Raw genomic sequence first — 17233 nt, 5'->3', positions numbered from 1 at the left:
GCTCCTGGCTTCAGATCAACACAGCTCCGGCCGTTACAGCCATCTGGGGAGTGAACCAGTGGATGGAAGACCTCTCTCTCTATCTCTCTGCCTCTGCTTCTCTATAACTCTGCCTTTCCAATAAATAAATAAATCTTTAAAAAATAATAAAATGCTGTTTGTCGTGTCTGTGAGCACTGAATTTCTTGCTTAGATATTACAAGGCCTATCTCTAGTGCTCCTCTACAAGGTAAACATTTGTGAGGTACCAGGATACAAATCAGTCTTCGTCATCTCCACTGTAGATCACACCTGTTCCAGGAATCCCTGGATACAGGTGAAAGTCAGAAGCAAGAAAAGCTGATGCCCCTGAATGTTATTGTAGAAAGATCTGTTTAAACAGGTTCCAGACTCCCTGTTCAGAGTTCGAGGTTCATTCCAAACCCAGGGTCTCCAGGAAGGTAGGGATGGGTGCAGATCACAACATTCACATCCCTCAGTTCCTGAGCAGAGCAGGGGAGGGCAATGTTGCCTCCTCTCCTGTCCACCTCACACTGGGAGCGCTCACAGGGCGGAAGGCAAGTTATCTGCACAAGACTGCTTCTCGGGATTTAAAAGTGATCTTCAATTCACTCCTTGTCTTCTGACAGATTTGCTTCCATAGAAAGGTGGAGCCTGGGGCACTGACAGCTCCAGCCTGGGGATCCTAATTCCTCAACTGGTGCTCTATTCCCTGGGGTTACTGGCTCCTTCCTGGCCCCCAGGCTCACGGTGAAAGACTGATAGTCTTGGGAAGTGAGTCATTGCACTCAGAAAGCCAAAGGTGGAAACAGGAGTGAGGTCAGACCCAGGAAAATGAACCAAGGAAACAATCCTAGATTCCATATTCTGGTGAGTACTAGAAAAAATGTATGATGTTGCCCTTATTCTGAACACAGATATGTAGACATCACTACACCCCTACAAAGACTTTCAAGAAAACATGTTATGATGTACCTCCTGGTAAAATCTGGTTTTAGCATGGTGCTTTCTTCTTGACACTGTTGGCCGTGTTCATCTGAATGACACGTACATATGTATAGGAAAATAGTTTAGAGAGCCCTGGGTTTGGGGCTGGCGTTATGGCACAGGGGGTTACGCTGCCACCTGCAATGCTAGCATCCCAAACTCCAATCCAGCTCCCTGCTAATGTACCTGGGAAGGCAGCAGAACATGGCCCAACTACTTGGGCCCGTCCACTTACATGGGAGGCTCAGTTGGAGATCCAGGCACCTGGTTTCAGCCTGGTCCAGGCTGGGTTGTTGCAGCCAACTGGGGAGTGATCCAATGGAATGAAGATCTCTTTCTCTCTATCCCTTTCTTTTTCTGTCACTCTGCCTTTCAAATAAATCTTTAAAATAAATAGAGAAATAAATTAAAAAGAACATCAGGTTTGTAAGTGAAAGAGCCGTGTATGAAACTGTGCTTTGCTCTTCACTTATCTTTTGTTTTGTTTTGTTTTCAGCCTGGCTAATTCCTAACTGAGTCCCTCGGTTTCTGCCTTTGCTCCTTTATGTGAATGTGCCTGGTGCCCTGCAGTTGCTCAACATACGTTGTTAGATCTAGAAACAGGAAGGGCAGCTTACTTTTCAGGATGTTAGAGATAAGTAATTCTGGACTTCGCTAGATCTGAGCAGTTCTCTGACCCACTTGGAATTTACCATGTTTACTCTGTTAAAGGAGATTTTATTGGCTAGGTAGCTCAAGGGTAAGAACGAAAGCTGGAGGAAAGCAGCTGAGAGCTTAGGTAAGAAGATACTCTCCCAGGCAGGGCCCTGCCACGCCCCCTATATTTTACCTTTCTGACCTCCAACCTCTGAGTCCTCTGCCCTGTAGCCCGTGACCTCCCTTAATGCAGGTGGCACCCACTGGGGAGGGTGGGTTGCCTGTCTACTGAAAAGGAACATGGCTGTAGATCCACATGGTCAGGTCGAAGGTGAGGCTGGCACAACAGATTTGATCAAACCCGACTGGAACAGGGCCAGATGTAATACTGAGGTCTAGCAAGGAAATGTCTCACAACGCACAAGCCAGCAGAGTACAAGAGAATGAAGCTGATTTTAAAAGTCCTTTTCATAGATGCACTTTGGTAGAAAGAGCTGCTTTTGGAAACTCATGGGTAGATTTCTAATTTCTGGAGAAAATGCTGTGCTAATTGAACAGAAATGTCACTGATAAGCATTGTGTTATGGCTACACGTAAAACTGTCTTTGAATTTAAAACAGGTGTAGAAATATAGTGTGGCATTATGCTTGCACATGCTTGTGAGTATGTGTAAAGGTTTGGAGAGTTAATATTTAATTCAGTTATAGTCATAATCATTCATTGCTGTGGTCTCTGTAAAGAGTTGGGTGGACTTCACTCCCGTTTTCATTCTCCTTTTCTTCCTATTTGCATGGCTTCCTCATTGTGCTATTCCTGCCTCTGGGATTCTCACTTCAAGAGGGGACCTAAACCTTATACTGTGCCAGGAAATAGCCTGAAGCAGTTTTTGTCCTGAAGAGAAAAATTAATGAGTGATAACCTCAAGTGAAGCACTGACATTGTTTTAATTAGAATCCTTGCTGAAGAGATTTGGCACAGTAGAGACAGGTATGTGTACACAAAAGGCAGGCATTTGTCAAATAAATTATTAGAATAAACATTTCATTAGATCCTTGTTACCAATGCTCTGAGTTTATTATACATAGCACAAAAGATAGAACTGGGGGATAATGCTTTATATACTTAAGGATTTTATAGTCAGTCTACATAAGAAGGAGAAGTAGCCAGCGTTTACTTTTTTTTTTTTTCAAAAAACTTATTTTGTTCATTTATTTGCAAGGCAGAGCTACAGAGACGAGAGAGAGAAAGAGAGAATCTTTCATCTGCTGGTTCACTCTCCAAAAATGGCCACAATGGCTGAGACTGGACCAGGCCAAAGCCAGGAACCTTGAATTCCATCCAGATTTCCCACGTAGGTTCAGGGGTCCAGGAACTTGGACCATCTTCCCCTCTGCTTTCCCAGGTGCATTAGCAGGGAGCTGGATTAGAAGCTGAGGAGCCGAGACTCAAAGTGATGCTCATATGAGATGTTGGCGTCACAGCTGGCAATTTAACTCACTGCACAACACCAGCTCTGACACAGAGATTTTTAACACAGTGGGAAAACTGCCTAGGTATAATTAAATGGGGACAGAGTATTGGTCAAATTGTACAGAAATATTGACTAGGAGCATTTTTCTAACAATCAAGTGGCCTAGAATCTAACTCACGAGAAAAGTTGCCCTAGGAGGTTTACGGCATTGAGCATTCTTTTTCTCAGCTTGACCCAGAGTGGACAGGGCAAGTCACAGAGCCATTGAATATGAATTACAGGGAGAAGAGTCCTGTAAAGGGAAATATTGTTGCTACAAGCACATATGAGCATTTTCTGATATCTGAGCGGAATGGGCTCTTCGTAATGAGTTTGCCCATGCAGGCTTCTGTGGATATGTGAGTACACCTGGTGTGTGTACATTAACAATCCTGGACTCATTCCCTAGTCTCTAGCCAAACTGCAATCATCAGAAAGAAAACAATTTCACTGAGTGAAGCTCAGTGCCCTACATATTTATCTATTTGCTTTAGCTTCAAATTTCACTAGGCTGTTTGGTGTGAATGTGCCTAACCTCTTTAAACTACTCAGGAACAAACAAAAGTGATGGTGACAAAATGTGGCAGAACATCGTATTGTATCCATAGGTGATCAATGTGCAAGGGGCTACAAACATGGGTTTGAGACCCTGGGGAGAGGTGTGTTTGACCATGCACCTGCAGGTGAGCGTGCCCACTATTTTCAGTTCTGTGTGTGGACATAAGTGCACACAGGACTTCAAATGACCTCCTTCGGTGCGTTTTAGTGGGTGTGTAGTTTAGTTTCTGGGCAGAACCCACAGGTCTGAGCTGGCTGCTGACTGGCCCTCTTTTTCCACTTGTACTAAGGTAGAAAGATTGTGCTTGCTGGCGCAACCTACTTCCCAGAGAGCCAAACTCGTTAAACTGGCTGCTCCCTGAATGAAAATAATTACATCTGATAATGTTCTGGAAAGGAAACAAAAGGAAAGGAAATAAGAACGAGAATGGCAGGGCCATGTATCCAGATAGCTTCTCAATTCACCTAGCCAAGTTAATGGTTTATTTTGAAGACCTTGTCCTTTGCTGTACTCTCTCAAGGCTCTCTTCTTGCACTATTGCTAATGGCATTCTTTGCATTGGGAATTGTGAAAACTTTTTCAACTACCTTTCTCCTTGCCTTTTTGGCTTATGAGATAGATGAGTTGGACTTTGCTGTCTAACTACTCTTGCCTTCATAGATACCTGGCCATGGACAAACCCACAGATAAGAATTTGCCTCTGCTCTCTGCAGTTTTCACCTTCTGGCTCCTCCTCTGGTTACAGTCTTCTGTCAATCAATTACACACCTATCTCTCTTTTAAGTTCTAAGGGAACATCTAACTATAAACCCCACGTACAACCTATTGAAAAATGTAAAAGTGGTGAGATGGGCATTGGGAGGCTTCTTGACACAGGTCTATCAGACACTGAGAGTCTGTCTCATTAACTAGCAATGTGCTTGCTGGTGTCAGTCATAAAACCCAACATGTAATATAACAATAGAAGGTAATGTAATATGGCTAATGAAACATATGTACAATACAGTATTGTGTCAAATAAGCTATACTTCTGATTTTGTGTTTATTTTTCAATTTTTATTTTTTGAAAGGCAGAGAAAATGACAGAGAGATATTCCATCCAGTGGTTCATTCACCATATACCTACAACAGCCAGGTCTGGGGGAAGACAGAGTCTAGGAACTCAATCCAAGTCTCCCACATGGGTGGCAGGGAGCCAATACTTGTGCCATCCCCTGCTTCCTCCAAGAGTATACATTAGCAGGAAGTTGGAATCGCAAGTGGCACTCTGACTTAAATCCAAGCACTTGGCTATGGGATATCGGCATCCCAAGTGGCAAATTAAGCACTGCTCCAAACCTCTATTGGTATTTTAATATTTTTTTCATCAGTCACTACAAAATGGGATGACATATTATGATGACTTAGCAGAATACTCTATTTTGTTTCAGATTCATCAGAATCAAAGAAGTAGGCCTTGCCAACCATGGAGCCATGGGGGAGGTTTCTCAAGCAAGGGCAGCATAGACAGTGGGTAGATAGATGGAAGTAGTAGCCACCAGCTCACTTTAGAAAGAATCAAGTGTTGAGAGGTGTCATTTGAAATATATGTTGATTTATACAGACTGTAAAGTGAATCTTTTTTCAGATAAACAAGAACTTCAGAACTGTCATTCACTTAAGGAGAACTGGAAACTAGAAAAATGGAGGAGAGTGGGGCGGGGAAAAGATTTTTATGCCACCCATTTTTCACTTTTATTTTTCATTTGTATGAATATGTTTCCTTTCAAATAAAGAGTTGGGGGCAGTGTTTGGCGCAGTGGTTAAGTTACCACTTGACTGCCCACATCTTCTATCAGAGTGCATGGTTCCAGTCCCACCTCCTCAACTTCTGATCTAGCTTCCCACTAATGAGCCCTTGGAAGCCAGCAGATGATGGCCCAGGTCCTTGAGTCCATGCCACCTGGGGACCTGAGCTCTGGGCTCCTGGTTTCTGCCAGCTCCAGCCCCAGATATTGTGAGCATTTGGGTAGTGAACCAGCAGGTGGACTATTTCTCCTTGTGTCTCTGCCTTTCTGTCTTTCCAGTAAAGTGAAAATAAATAAATAGAAATCAACAAATTATATAAGCAAATAAGTAGATAAATAAATATTTAAGAGAAACAGAAGGTGGCTTCCTTTAATTTTTATCTTGCTAAGGGGAGCATCTGTGTCTATACCTGATAGGAGCAGCAGAAACTCCTTGAATCTCAGAGAACTAAGAAATGAAACAATTCTTACTATTTCATGCTGTCTGTCCCTTGGTTGTGAGGGTGCAGATATTTCAGACAGAGAAAGCAACTACATAAATTAGCTGTCTTGACATGAACCAACTATTTATTCATGTCTAACTTTGTATAAAAATTGTGTTCTGTTTAAATGTGACCCATAGCTAAAGATGTGTGTAAGGATGGTAGGGGAGGTAGATCTTGCCCACAGAACTCATGGACCACAGTTGTTCAGACAGGTGCTATCAATCTGTACTTGAGCATGGGAATCGATGTCTTGGGTGGGAGAGGAGCCTTTAAAATAATTTCAGTAACCATGGGGTGAAAGGACAAGACAAGATTGGGGCAGAAAAGTGGCAGGCAGAAGAAGGCAGGAATGTCAAGCAGATGGACAGAGGTAAGTGGGTGGCTCAGAGAGGCAGCCATGTACTTAGGAACTAGAGCTCTGTAGAGCCATTTAAAAATTTTATGTGTGCTCCATTTCGTTTTTTTCCAGAACCATTCAGTCCTTGGAAATTGCTGACAGTTGTGTCCTGTGCATCTCTGTGGACCTAGTAGGGAAGTGTCTCCCTTGTGGCAATGGGAGACAGGAGGGTCATGACACGGAAGCTGCTAGAATGCAGTTTCAGTGACAAGTTGTGTGGTAAGTAAGATGTCCATCATCTGATCTTGGGGTTATAGAGACTGATGTGTGAATAGTTTCTAGGAAGACGATTTAATTTCTAGTAGAAATGAAAACAGTAGTAATAAAAGAATGGAGACTGGAAGCCATTGTCCTTGGTGGGAGGAGTGTCAATCAGAGATGCAGATGTCATATTGCTGTCTCTGTAGGAAAAATGACAAAGGAGGCACAGTGCAGGGCTTCTGATTAGAGAGTTTTTCTAGTAGTGCTGTTGAGCGGTAGCAGAGAAGATAAAGGTGATGCCCTTTCGTGCAAGATGTGCTGAGGACTGGTGTGTGCGTGTGTGTGTGTGTGTGTGTGTGTGGTGGGGAGGGGGTAGAGGGTATAGATTGTACGGCCATCAGGTAAGATTTCTTTATTTTCTTCTCTTCCTGCTTGATTGCCTACCCAGTTGTCCAAGAGGGGCAGTATGAAGTGATCATCGTCCCAGCTCTCTTTGTTGGTGCCTTCCTCATCCTCCTTGGAGTCATCCTGTGGCTTTTTATCAGAGGACAAAGAGCCCAACAGCAGCGCTCTGGACGCCAAGGTGAAGCTCAAAATTTGGGAAGGGAAGGGGCAAATAGAAGATGGAGAAAGAAAAGCACAGTCCTAGTTTCAATGTGCTCAAGTCTAGGAGTCTGGGTAACTTTGACGAGAGAGGCATGGATTTCCTCCTTTGGAATTGGTGGGGGATGGGGGGGGGGTCTTGAGTTGGAAACTCATTACAAACTTGTTGACTTAACAAAGAGTAGCAAAAGAGGCCTCAAGTGACAAGTTCTGTCCTCTCTGTCCTATTGGACTATCAAGCCTTTGACTACATGAATGTCTAAGGATGGACAAGTAAGACTTAGGGGTAAAGCCAAAGGTTTTATTAACATCCGTGGAGTATGACATTCTTCCTTGGTACATTCCATTCCTATTCTCTGCCTCCAAATGCATGATGAAAGGGAGTGACTGTCAACTAGTCTTTAAAGTATTAGGTACGGGATGACAACAGACTGACTGGCAGCACCATTGAACATATAATGAAAGAATCAGATCAAACAATAAATACTTATAGTGATATGAAGCCTGATAATGGCTGATCCTAATGCCCTGTTTACATTTTATTCCAACTCCCTAGTACTTAATTTTTATAGAAATTTTTTCAAAGTTGTCTAAACTCCCTCTTTTACTAGTCACATTCTCTTTAAACCCACTAAAATAAGGCTTTTATCCTTGTCATTCCACCAAAACAGCTGTTTCCAAACTCATTAAGACAGCCTACTTGACAAATCCAACGATTAGTTCTGTCTTTATCTCATTTGACCTGTCAAAAGCATTTGAAACACTTTTGCACATCCTCTTTCTTAAAATACATATTTTTAAAAACCTAAAATCACTTTCTAAATGGTATAATTTTAAGTTTTATAGATTAACTACTTTTCTTAATCTAATTATGATCCCTTGAACTCTAGATTCTTTTTTTTTTTTTTTGACGGGCAGAGTGGACAGTGAGAGAGACAGAGAGAAAGGTCTTCCTTTGCTGTTGGTTCACCCTCCAATGGCCGTCACGGCCAGCGTGCTGCGGCTGGCGTGCTGCGGCCGGCACACCGCGCTGATCTGATGGCAGGAGCCAGGTACTTCTCCTGGTCTCCCATGGGGCGCAGGGCCCAAGCACTTGGGCCACCCTCCACTGCACTCCAGGGCCACAGCAGAGAGCTGGCCTGGAAGAGAGGCAACCGGGACAGAATCCGGTGCCCCGACCGGGACTAGAACGCAGGTGGAGGATTAGCCTATTGAGATGTGGCGCCGGCTGAACTCTAGATTCTTATATCAAGCCATCTACTTGGCAGTTTGGATATAAAATGCATATCACCCACTATTTATTTAGATAAAATATGCATATCATATGTGCTATGTCCAAAACAGAGGTCCTGAAATTCTCTCATGAATGTCCTCCCCAAATAGTCTTTTGTATCTTAGTAAATGGCAAGTCCAATCTTCTAGGTGTTCAGTTGAAAACTTTGAAGATATCCTTCACTACCCCTCGCTCTCTCACATTCCATATCCAATCCATAAGCAAATCCTGTCGTGCCATCTTCAAAATAAACCCATCACTCTCACCTCTCACAGATCATTGTAATATATTCCTAAACTCTTTCCCTGCTTTTTCCTCTACTCTTTATGATTTACGCTTAAAATGTTCTCTTAAGTCACACGTCAATACTGCCAGTCCTCTGCTTCAAGTTCACCAGTAACTTCCTGACTTGCTCACAAAGGAAACAGGCAAAATTCTTTTGGTGGCCTTACAAGATCTGAGCCTGACTGATCTTATCTCATATGACTAATTCTCCAATGATCATGCTTGCCTGTATCTGCGTTGTTTTCTGTACTCTTCCTCAAATGTATGAAGGATGCTCTTTCCTCAGTGCTTTTGAACTTCTCATTCCCTTTGCCTACAGTGCTCTTCCTGACACAAGATTGGTTTACTTCCTCATTGCTTCTTGACATCCTTATATAAAATAGCCTCAGCAATGCTTCCTCTCCTTTTGTTATTTTCCTCCATATCACTCATTGCTTGGTATTTTATGATCTGTTTTCCTTGTTACCTATTCCCGACACCTGGAACAGCACCTGGCAGGCAGGAGGTGATATTTGTTATATAAGTGGATGAATTAATGAATGAATGGATATCTAATAAGAATGGACCTCTCTTTTCTAATTAGAGGAAAATTCATGCTGGCTAAGAGAGGGAAAGAACCAGAAGAAATTCTTGACCAAGACTCAGGGAAATATGGAAAAATTTGACTTCTGGGATGTCTTGAGGGAGTAATAATAAATCACAGCTTATAGCTGACTAGTTGTCCATACCTTTCCTCCAGTTTTGGAAGCTGTTTGACTTCAATGATCATCCTCACCAATAGTTATACAATCTATGGTGTAAGGATCTATTCAGTAACTTCTGTAATTGTCTCCAGACCATGCTAGCAAGTTATGCCAAGTTGTAATGCTGAGGAAAACAGAAAGGAAATGTTGTGATCACTTACAAGGGATCTGTCTTGTGATGCTTTAGAAGTAATGAGGATGACTGCAAAGCTTCTACAAGCTTGTTGTTGGTGCCAGTTCTTAGAGAAGGATTGGAAGACATATCCACTTAGGCTATAGAAAACTTTACTGGAGGAATTTTCTTCCCTTTTTTGTTCCAGGCTCTGCTTTCCTGGAGTTCCCAGACATGAAAACCTGCTTGATACCTTTTTTTTCCCCTTTGGTTCTAGGCATTGCTCCCATGCCATCATCCAGAGGCCTACGCTGGGAAGAAGCTGGGCAAGGAGGAAATGTGTGTGTGCCTCTTAAGGAGACTTCAGTGGAGAGCTTTCTACGAGCTAGAGCACCTGTCCTGGATAAGCTGCAGGTGCCCCGGGAGCAACTCTCTGAAGTTCTGGAGCAGATCTACAATGGTAGTTGTGGGCCCATCTATCGAGCCAAGAGGAACAGTGGGGACTCTTCTGCTAAACCCAAGAGTGTTGTCCTCAAAGCTTTGAAAGGTGAAATGAAAAGTATTATACTTACCTGCCTCCTATTTACTTTTCTACTGTGAGCCATTCTCAGTAAATGTTAACAGGCTCTGTAAACACAAGACGTGGATCCAGTAGATACTTAGGATTATGACTGTGTACAGAAGAAGAAGGGAACAGAGGATGGAAGCTTGAGACAGAATGTTCTTTTTGTATTCTTTATTTTCCTCACTTATTCTTGCCAACTGAGGCTGTTAGAACTGGTTTTTCCATATTGGATGTTACTTGGACCAGGATTGAGGCTATTGTCTCCAATATTCCATACCCTTTCCTAGTACTGTGTTCCTCTTCCTCTCCTCCTCCTCCTCTCATAATACAGACCAGCAATGCAGGGTACCTAAAATAGAAATGAGATAAGAAAAAGCAAGAATATCAATCAAAAGGCTTAGACAGTCATGATATTTTAATATGAAAAGGACATTTGTCTATAATTTTAGGAAGATGAAAGGTTACCCAGTTCTAAGGCTTATGATTCTGTGTGACCTTTGATGAAATATCAGTGACTTTGAGCATTGTCTTATTCTAATTGGTCCCCATTCTACTTATGTTTTGTCAGCACTACTTCCTCTCTGGGACCTTGACGATCATCTGAAGGTACTTCCTGCTCCATGCTCTGACTACTCCCTGCCCCGGCTCTTCTCTCCCTTGCAGAGTCAGCTGGGCTCCACGAGGTGCAGAATTTCTTAGGACAAATCCAATTCTATCAGTACCTGGGGAAACACAAGAACCTGGTGCAACTGGAAGGCTGCTGCACAGAGAGGCTGCCGCTGTATATGGTGTTGGAGGATGTAGCCCAGGGGGACCTGCTCAGCTTTCTTTGGACCTGTCGCCGGGTGAGCAGTGGGCTGGAGATATTAGAAGTGAAAGGATTTACTTGATGTATTAGCTGTTCACATGCCAATTAGAATGAAAAATTATAAAATACAGAGACACCATCATAGCATAACATGGATTTCAAAAACTATTTGCATTAGGAATGGCATTGTAGTGTAGCAGGTTAAGCCACTGCCTGCAGCGCTGGCAACCCCTGTGGGCACTGGTTTGAATCCAGGCTGCTTCACTTCTGATCCGGCTCCCTGCTGATGTACCTGGGAAAGCAGCAGAAGATGGTCCAAGTACTTGGGCCCCTGCATCCATGTGGTACACTTGGATGAAGCTCTTGGTTCCTGACTTCGGCCTGGTGCCTGGCCCAGTCCTGGCTATTGTGAACATTTGGGGAGTGAACCAGCAGGTGGAAGATCTCTTTCTCTCCCCCCCCCCCCCAATCTGTGTAACTCCATCTTTCAAATAAAATTTTAAAAATCTTTAAAAAATAGTTTTTGCATCAAAATAATAATGCATCTTTTAATTCCATTTTGCACAAACTTTTTGAAATACCCTTGTATGTAACCATTTATTTATTCATGAGTCTTTGGCTCACAATAAGCCCCAGAGGCAGCAGCTAATGTTTACTTTGCTCACTTGTGTAGATCCAAGTTCTAACATGAGCTCTGGTATATGGCAGGCATGCAACAAAGAAATGTTCAGTTAGAGTGGATAATCTCTCTCTCTCTCTCTCTCTCTCTCTCAGGGACATACACATCTCCAGAAAAGTGGCTACTTTGTTCAGTGCATAGTCATATATGAAGATATTTGTCTTTCATCCTTGCTAGTCATCAACATTCTTCATTTTTTTTCATTCCAGTGAAAACCTCTGCATAACTGAAAACCTCTCATAGAAGCCTCTCCTTGAGTCTCTATTCCTATATTTCTATATATTTTCCTTAGCTTTGATATCTGCATTTGAGAGTGTCTCTGCCCTATATTATTTCTAATCTGTGAATGCCACTTTGATATTGTGGGTTTTCTTCCTTCCCTCTCTTTAGGATGTGATGACCATGGATGGCCTTCTCTATGATATCACAGAAAAACAAGTGTACCACATTGGAAAGCAGGTCCTTTTGGCTCTGGTAAGACTGCCCAAAGTGACAATGGCTGCTAGGGTTATCTCTTGTTAGCCTGATATTTGATGCCATATTTCCCACATTCATATTACAAAATGGGTTATATATTTTAAAGAAAAGTATATAGAAGTTAGGTGCAAAAACTCAAGTATTGATATATCACTTCTAATCCCTTCATTATGAAATTATTTAGATAATATAGTACAGGATTGGTAACTCTAGACAAAAAGTCTATTTAGGTTATAGGAGAAACAAGAAGGATTTTATCAGGTAGCTTAGTCTTAAAGGTCAAAAGCTGGGCCAAAGTTGTGTGCTCATTTATCTGATACTCTTACTTCTCTGTATATATAACTAAACCAGCTGTAAAAGGGGCAAATAGGAAAGCAAGTTGGGAGATGACAGTGGAAGAGAAAATGAGAGGTGACAGACTACTGAATCAGGAGGAGGGAAGCAATTTTACACCTCAAGAACAAGAAAAACTAGTTCAGAACACATTTCACTGGAGACTTGCATTTGCAACTGATATGATAAGGACTACATATACTTCAAGAGAGGAGGAAGAACAAGTGGAAGAAAAGGAGTGACAAGGGGTGACAATGAAATAATTCCTTCATTTTAAGCCAATTTAGGAGGTAAGACAAAAAAAAAAAAACTCAGAATTTTAGAGGAAAAAAATCACCTTTACCAGAATTATCCTGAAAATTTAGATGATTATTTCTGTGAAATTATTTCAATAATTGTGCTTAAAAGTAACATTTTCTATAAAATATCAGGGCTCTATGAAACTATTTTAAGTATTTGATTCATTTTACAACCTAGAAGAGTGAAATATACTAGGGATCACAATGGAATCAAGAAGTCTGAGGGGAAAAAATGAGGCAGTGAGGTGAGAAAAGGGAAAGTTTCCATGGGAGAAAGGAGATATCTGATCATATTAATTAATCCCCTGTATCTGATCCAGCTTTCTACCCATACACTTGGGAGGCAGCAGATAATGGTCCAAGCACTTGGGTTCCTGCCTCCCACTTGAGAGACTCAGATGGAGTTCTTGGTTCTTGGCTTTGGCCATCTCAGTTGTGGATATTTGGGGAGTGAATCAGTGGATGGAAGATCTCAATCTCCCTATCTCTCTCTGTCACTCTAATAAATAAATAAAACAAAAATAACCATGGAAAAAATAAAAGATACTTTCCAAACTCACTCCATCCACTTATTTAAACCATTTAAATCTTTATATAAATTCATTGTTATGACATTCAACTTCATTATGTATTTATTTTTTCATTTTTGGGACTACTGCTAAAAACTTAGAACCTGTTCTCTTTTCCAGTTTCTAGCAGGAATCTACCAGACAGGAAAGTGAGAGAAAGCAAGGGTCAAGGTTTGACTCAGAGCAGGTGAATATGCTTTTCAAAATGCAGTATTAGTGTCATTTGGATTATGTGCTCAGTTTGGTGAACCTGAACAGCCTGCAAAAATGTCTGATTCATCAGCGTGGTTTGGAAGTGACTTGTCATTCTAAATGATACTCGTGCATAGTAGAAAATGCCCTCGCCTCACTGAGGCTCCCTAGCACTGTCTTTCCTCGTCTCTGACCCAAGCCCTGATCATGTTCATGTGTTCGGTCCGTAGGAATTCCTGGAGGATAAGCATCTGTTCCATGGGGATGTGGCAGCCAGGAACATCCTGATCCAAAGTGATCTAACTGCTAAGCTCTGTGGGCTGGGCTTGGCTTACGAAGTCCACACCCAAGGGGCCATCTCCTCCGCTCGGACCATACCTCTCAAGTGGCTCTCCCCAGAACGACTTCTCCAGAGACCTGCTGGCATCAGAGCAGACATGTATGGTTTGTTTCTGCCCATAAGTTTCTTTCCTTTATGGGCTGGTATCTTTCCTGAACATGACTGGGTTTGTTGCCCATTGCATCTACAAATGAAAGCTCTACTGAGAAGTCAGAAAAGCAGTGTGATGGAGCTCATGTCTTGCATCTGGCTGCACTCTTTGTTAGTGCCTTTTCGGTATTCCTTCTGCTTTAGCAGCCTTCATTAGGAAAGAAAAACGAAATGATTACTCACACCAGTATCTGAGGACTTAGCCCAGCAGAATCTCTTATCTAAAGAAGGTGAGGCCAGTTGTTCCAAAGGCCAGGCAAACTAGGAATTAGCAAAATAATATACATACCTCAAATAATTTATTTTAACCTAGAATATATAAATGTATATTTGCCAATCTTTTAGAATTTTTTTATTTATATAAAGGGAACACATTTCATATATTTCATATATACAGTTTTAAGAGCATAATGATACTCCCCACCCTACCCTCCCTCCCTCCTTCCTTTCTTATTTTTCTTTTAACTTTTACAATGACATACTTTTATTTGTCAGTCTTTCAATTTTTCTGAATGTTCTACTTGTCTCAAATCACAACACCTGTTTTTAGCAGCATATTTGTTTGGAATACTTTAAAGCAGTAAACTTAGTTTTCAGGGCGATAACACTCTTGTGCATTCATATTTAATCATTTGTATACTGTTTACTGGATTACATAATTACCCTAATTACAATCAGTTGTACAACAGACATGAACAGGATTGAAAAGAATCACAAATGACTATCGGTGACTACACAACTCAGCTGCTTGGGCTGGCGCTGTGGCTCAATAGGCTAATCCTCCACCTAGCGGCGCCGGCACACTGGGTTCTAGTCCCGGTTGGGGCACCAGATTCTGTCCCGGTTGCCCCTCTTCCAGGCCAGCTCTCTGCTGTGGCCCGGGAGTGCAGTGGAGGGTGGCCCAAGTGCTTGGGCCCTGCACCCCATGGGAGACCAGAAGCACCTGGCTCCTGCCTTTGGATCAGCGCGGTGCACCGGCCGCAGCGTGCCAGCCATGGCAGACATTGGAGGGTGAACCAATGGCAAAAGGAAGACCTTTCTGTCTCTCTCTCTCACTATCCACTCTGCCTGACAAAACAAACAAACAAACAAAAAACAAAAAACACTCAGAACTCAGCTGCTTGAAGAAGCGCATAGGTGTCATGCTGACTGTCCCATTAGCCATGATCATCATAAGCAGCAGAGGAAATATAGGACACCTGTTAATACGGAGGGTCAATTAAAAGACTTCCACTGCTGCTTCACTGACATCTTCTTTGTGATAGACATCTGGAGGTAATGGGAATACTGATTCAATGATGCTATTGTAAAATAGCGACATACATTTCTCAAGTCATATTCCTTAGGTAAATACCTATTGCAACTACATTTAAAGATTGCTCTGTTAATAGCTTTCCTAGGTTCAAACAATGAGCTATACTAAGGAAATAGTGGATAAACAGGCCTTGTACTAAGACTAAATGTTGGTGGAACCTCAGTGGAGAGGGATTGGAAGGATGAAAATGACACAGAGAGAAATTTTTTATGTTTAGGTGAGTGTGTGTGATTGCACACATGTGCATTTGTGTGTTGGCAAAGAATAGTAAATGTCTGTTTTTGTGAATATTCATGTGAGATAGGAAAGAGACACTGATACAGTCTTCAAATGCCTTCTAATGGTATTATTACTCTGCTTGTTTTATCAGACACCCTGGGTTCTCTGTCATTATCTTCCTGACGGGGTTCTTACTGAAGGCTTCAGATACTTAAGTGTCTTTAGGGAAGGCAAAAGTAGACATTAAATGGGTGGATTTGTTTCTCTTGCAGTTGGTCTTTTGGGATCCTGCTATATGAGATGGTGACTCTAGGTAAGAGTGGTCCCCAAAGCATTGTGCAGATAAGCAAGAATGTTTATTTGGGGGCTGGAGGATGTGTGCTTTGAGAAAGGGTTTCGGTATAAGCCTTGAAGTATGAATTGGATTAACATGAAATTCAAGACTGATACCTGAGAAGTGTTGCAAAGTGATTGTCCCCCCCCTCCTCCCACCCTCCCTCTTTGTCCTTCTCTTAACTTTTACTCTCTTCCTCTTCTCTCTCTTCTTCCTTCCTTCTTTCCTTCCTTCCTTCCTTCCTTCACCAATTTCAAGGGATGTTTTCAAATCCGAAGAATAATTTCCAAAGTGATCTTGCATAAACATAAAAAATATTTTATTCAGGCTTTTTAATCCATTTTATTGAGAAATTGTAGCACCTTTTCATGTTATGGGTAGTAGGTGGTAGGCCTTATTCCTTTGCATTATTTTATCACTTTCTTAAAGACTCAAAATTTCTCTTTTATCAGTTTTTCCCCAAAACATCTTTCCTCAAAATTTTCTAAACTACATCCTTACCTGATCACTGGGAGCAACTATATTGGATCCAGTATTTTTCCTGTGACTATACCTTCTGTGGGTGATTAAGGGAATGGACAGTAATGTTAGTTATCATTAATACTTTAGTGTGTTAAGCTCTAAACTCTTTTGCTTTTCGGGTTCTTCCTGTGCTGCCAGGAGCACCACCATATCCTGAAGTCCCTCCCACCAGCATCCTGCAGCATCTCCAGAGAAGGAAAATCATGAAGAGACCCAGTAGCTGCAAACACACCATGTACGTGGGTTTTAAAGGCCTTCTCTTTGCTCAATTCAAATCTTTCTTGCTCCCTACCCAGTGTGCCGTTTTCAAAGTGACTTAGATGACCCTCAGCTGTCCTTAGATGATAATTTGTAGCCTTCGACCAAACCCATACAGTGAAAACATGTCTGCTCCTATGTCACGGATGCATACACATCCTATACACATATCAAGATACTTGAAAAATTTATGGAAAATGGAATTAAAGGATAAGTTATTTTAATATAAGATATTTTTGAATTCCATGCATAGGTTTTCATAATGTGCATTTTCCACGAATATTTTTTAAAAAGATTTATTTATTTATTTATTTGAGAGAGAGAGTTACAGACAGAGACAGAGAGGTCTTTTCTCTGCTGGTTCACTCCCAAATGACTGCAACGGCCAGAGCTGAGATGATCTGAAGCCAGGAGCCAGGAACTTCTACCAGGTGTCTCACGTGGATGGAGGGGCCCAAGCGCTTGAGCCATCTTCTACTGCTTTCCCAGGCCATAGCAGAGAGCTGAATCAGAAAAGCAGCAGCTGGGACATGAACCAGAGCCCATATGGGATGCCAGTATCACAGGTGAAGGCTTAACCTACTGTGCCACAGCA

The 17233-nt window shown here is 42.0% G+C and overlaps 1 protein-coding gene and 1 long non-coding RNA gene across 9 annotated transcripts in view; one reads left to right on the top strand and one right to left on the bottom strand.

Annotated features, from left to right (window-relative positions):
• LOC103345394 (uncharacterized) overlaps positions 1–17233 on the bottom strand; it is a 41202-nt gene that overhangs the window by 13462 nt on the left and 10507 nt on the right. The window contains exons 2-4 of one of the 3 annotated variants that reach the window (XR_001792389.3): positions 10151–10492; positions 9452–9590; positions 109–1369 (exon numbers count right to left, since the gene is read on the bottom strand). This is a non-coding gene — a long non-coding RNA (uncharacterized lncRNA). Of the gene's footprint in view, positions 1–108; positions 1370–8747; positions 9591–10150; positions 10493–17233 lie in introns of those variants that run through there. The other 2 variants (XR_007915596.2, XR_011378992.1) reach the window with 2 other exon arrangements.
• STYK1 (serine/threonine/tyrosine kinase 1) overlaps positions 1–17233 on the top strand; it is a 43867-nt gene that overhangs the window by 21940 nt on the left and 4694 nt on the right. For 5 of the 6 annotated variants that reach the window (XM_008249399.4, XM_070049380.1, XM_070049378.1 and 2 more), the window contains exons 2-9: positions 6434–6580; positions 7011–7145; positions 9856–10125; positions 10807–10988; positions 12021–12104; positions 13731–13939; positions 15797–15837; positions 16519–16615. In XM_008249399.4, coding sequence (XP_008247621.1) covers positions 6517–6580; positions 7011–7145; positions 9856–10125; positions 10807–10988; positions 12021–12104; positions 13731–13939; positions 15797–15837; positions 16519–16615 — 1082 coding nt within the window. In that variant the 5' untranslated portion in view covers positions 6434–6516. Of the gene's footprint in view, positions 1–2461; positions 2611–6433; positions 6581–7010; positions 7146–9855; positions 10126–10806; positions 10989–12020; positions 12105–13730; positions 13940–15796; positions 15838–16518; positions 16616–17233 lie in introns of all 6 variants that reach the window. The other variant, XM_070049379.1, reaches the window with a different exon arrangement.

This window comes from Oryctolagus cuniculus, chromosome 9 (genome assembly GCF_964237555.1).
Source record: "Oryctolagus cuniculus chromosome 9, mOryCun1.1, whole genome shotgun sequence".
NCBI classification, from domain to species: Eukaryota; Metazoa; Chordata; class Mammalia; order Lagomorpha; family Leporidae; genus Oryctolagus; species Oryctolagus cuniculus.
Note: the sequence above shows the minus strand (reverse complement) of the source record. Positions and strands in the feature narration are given on the sequence as shown.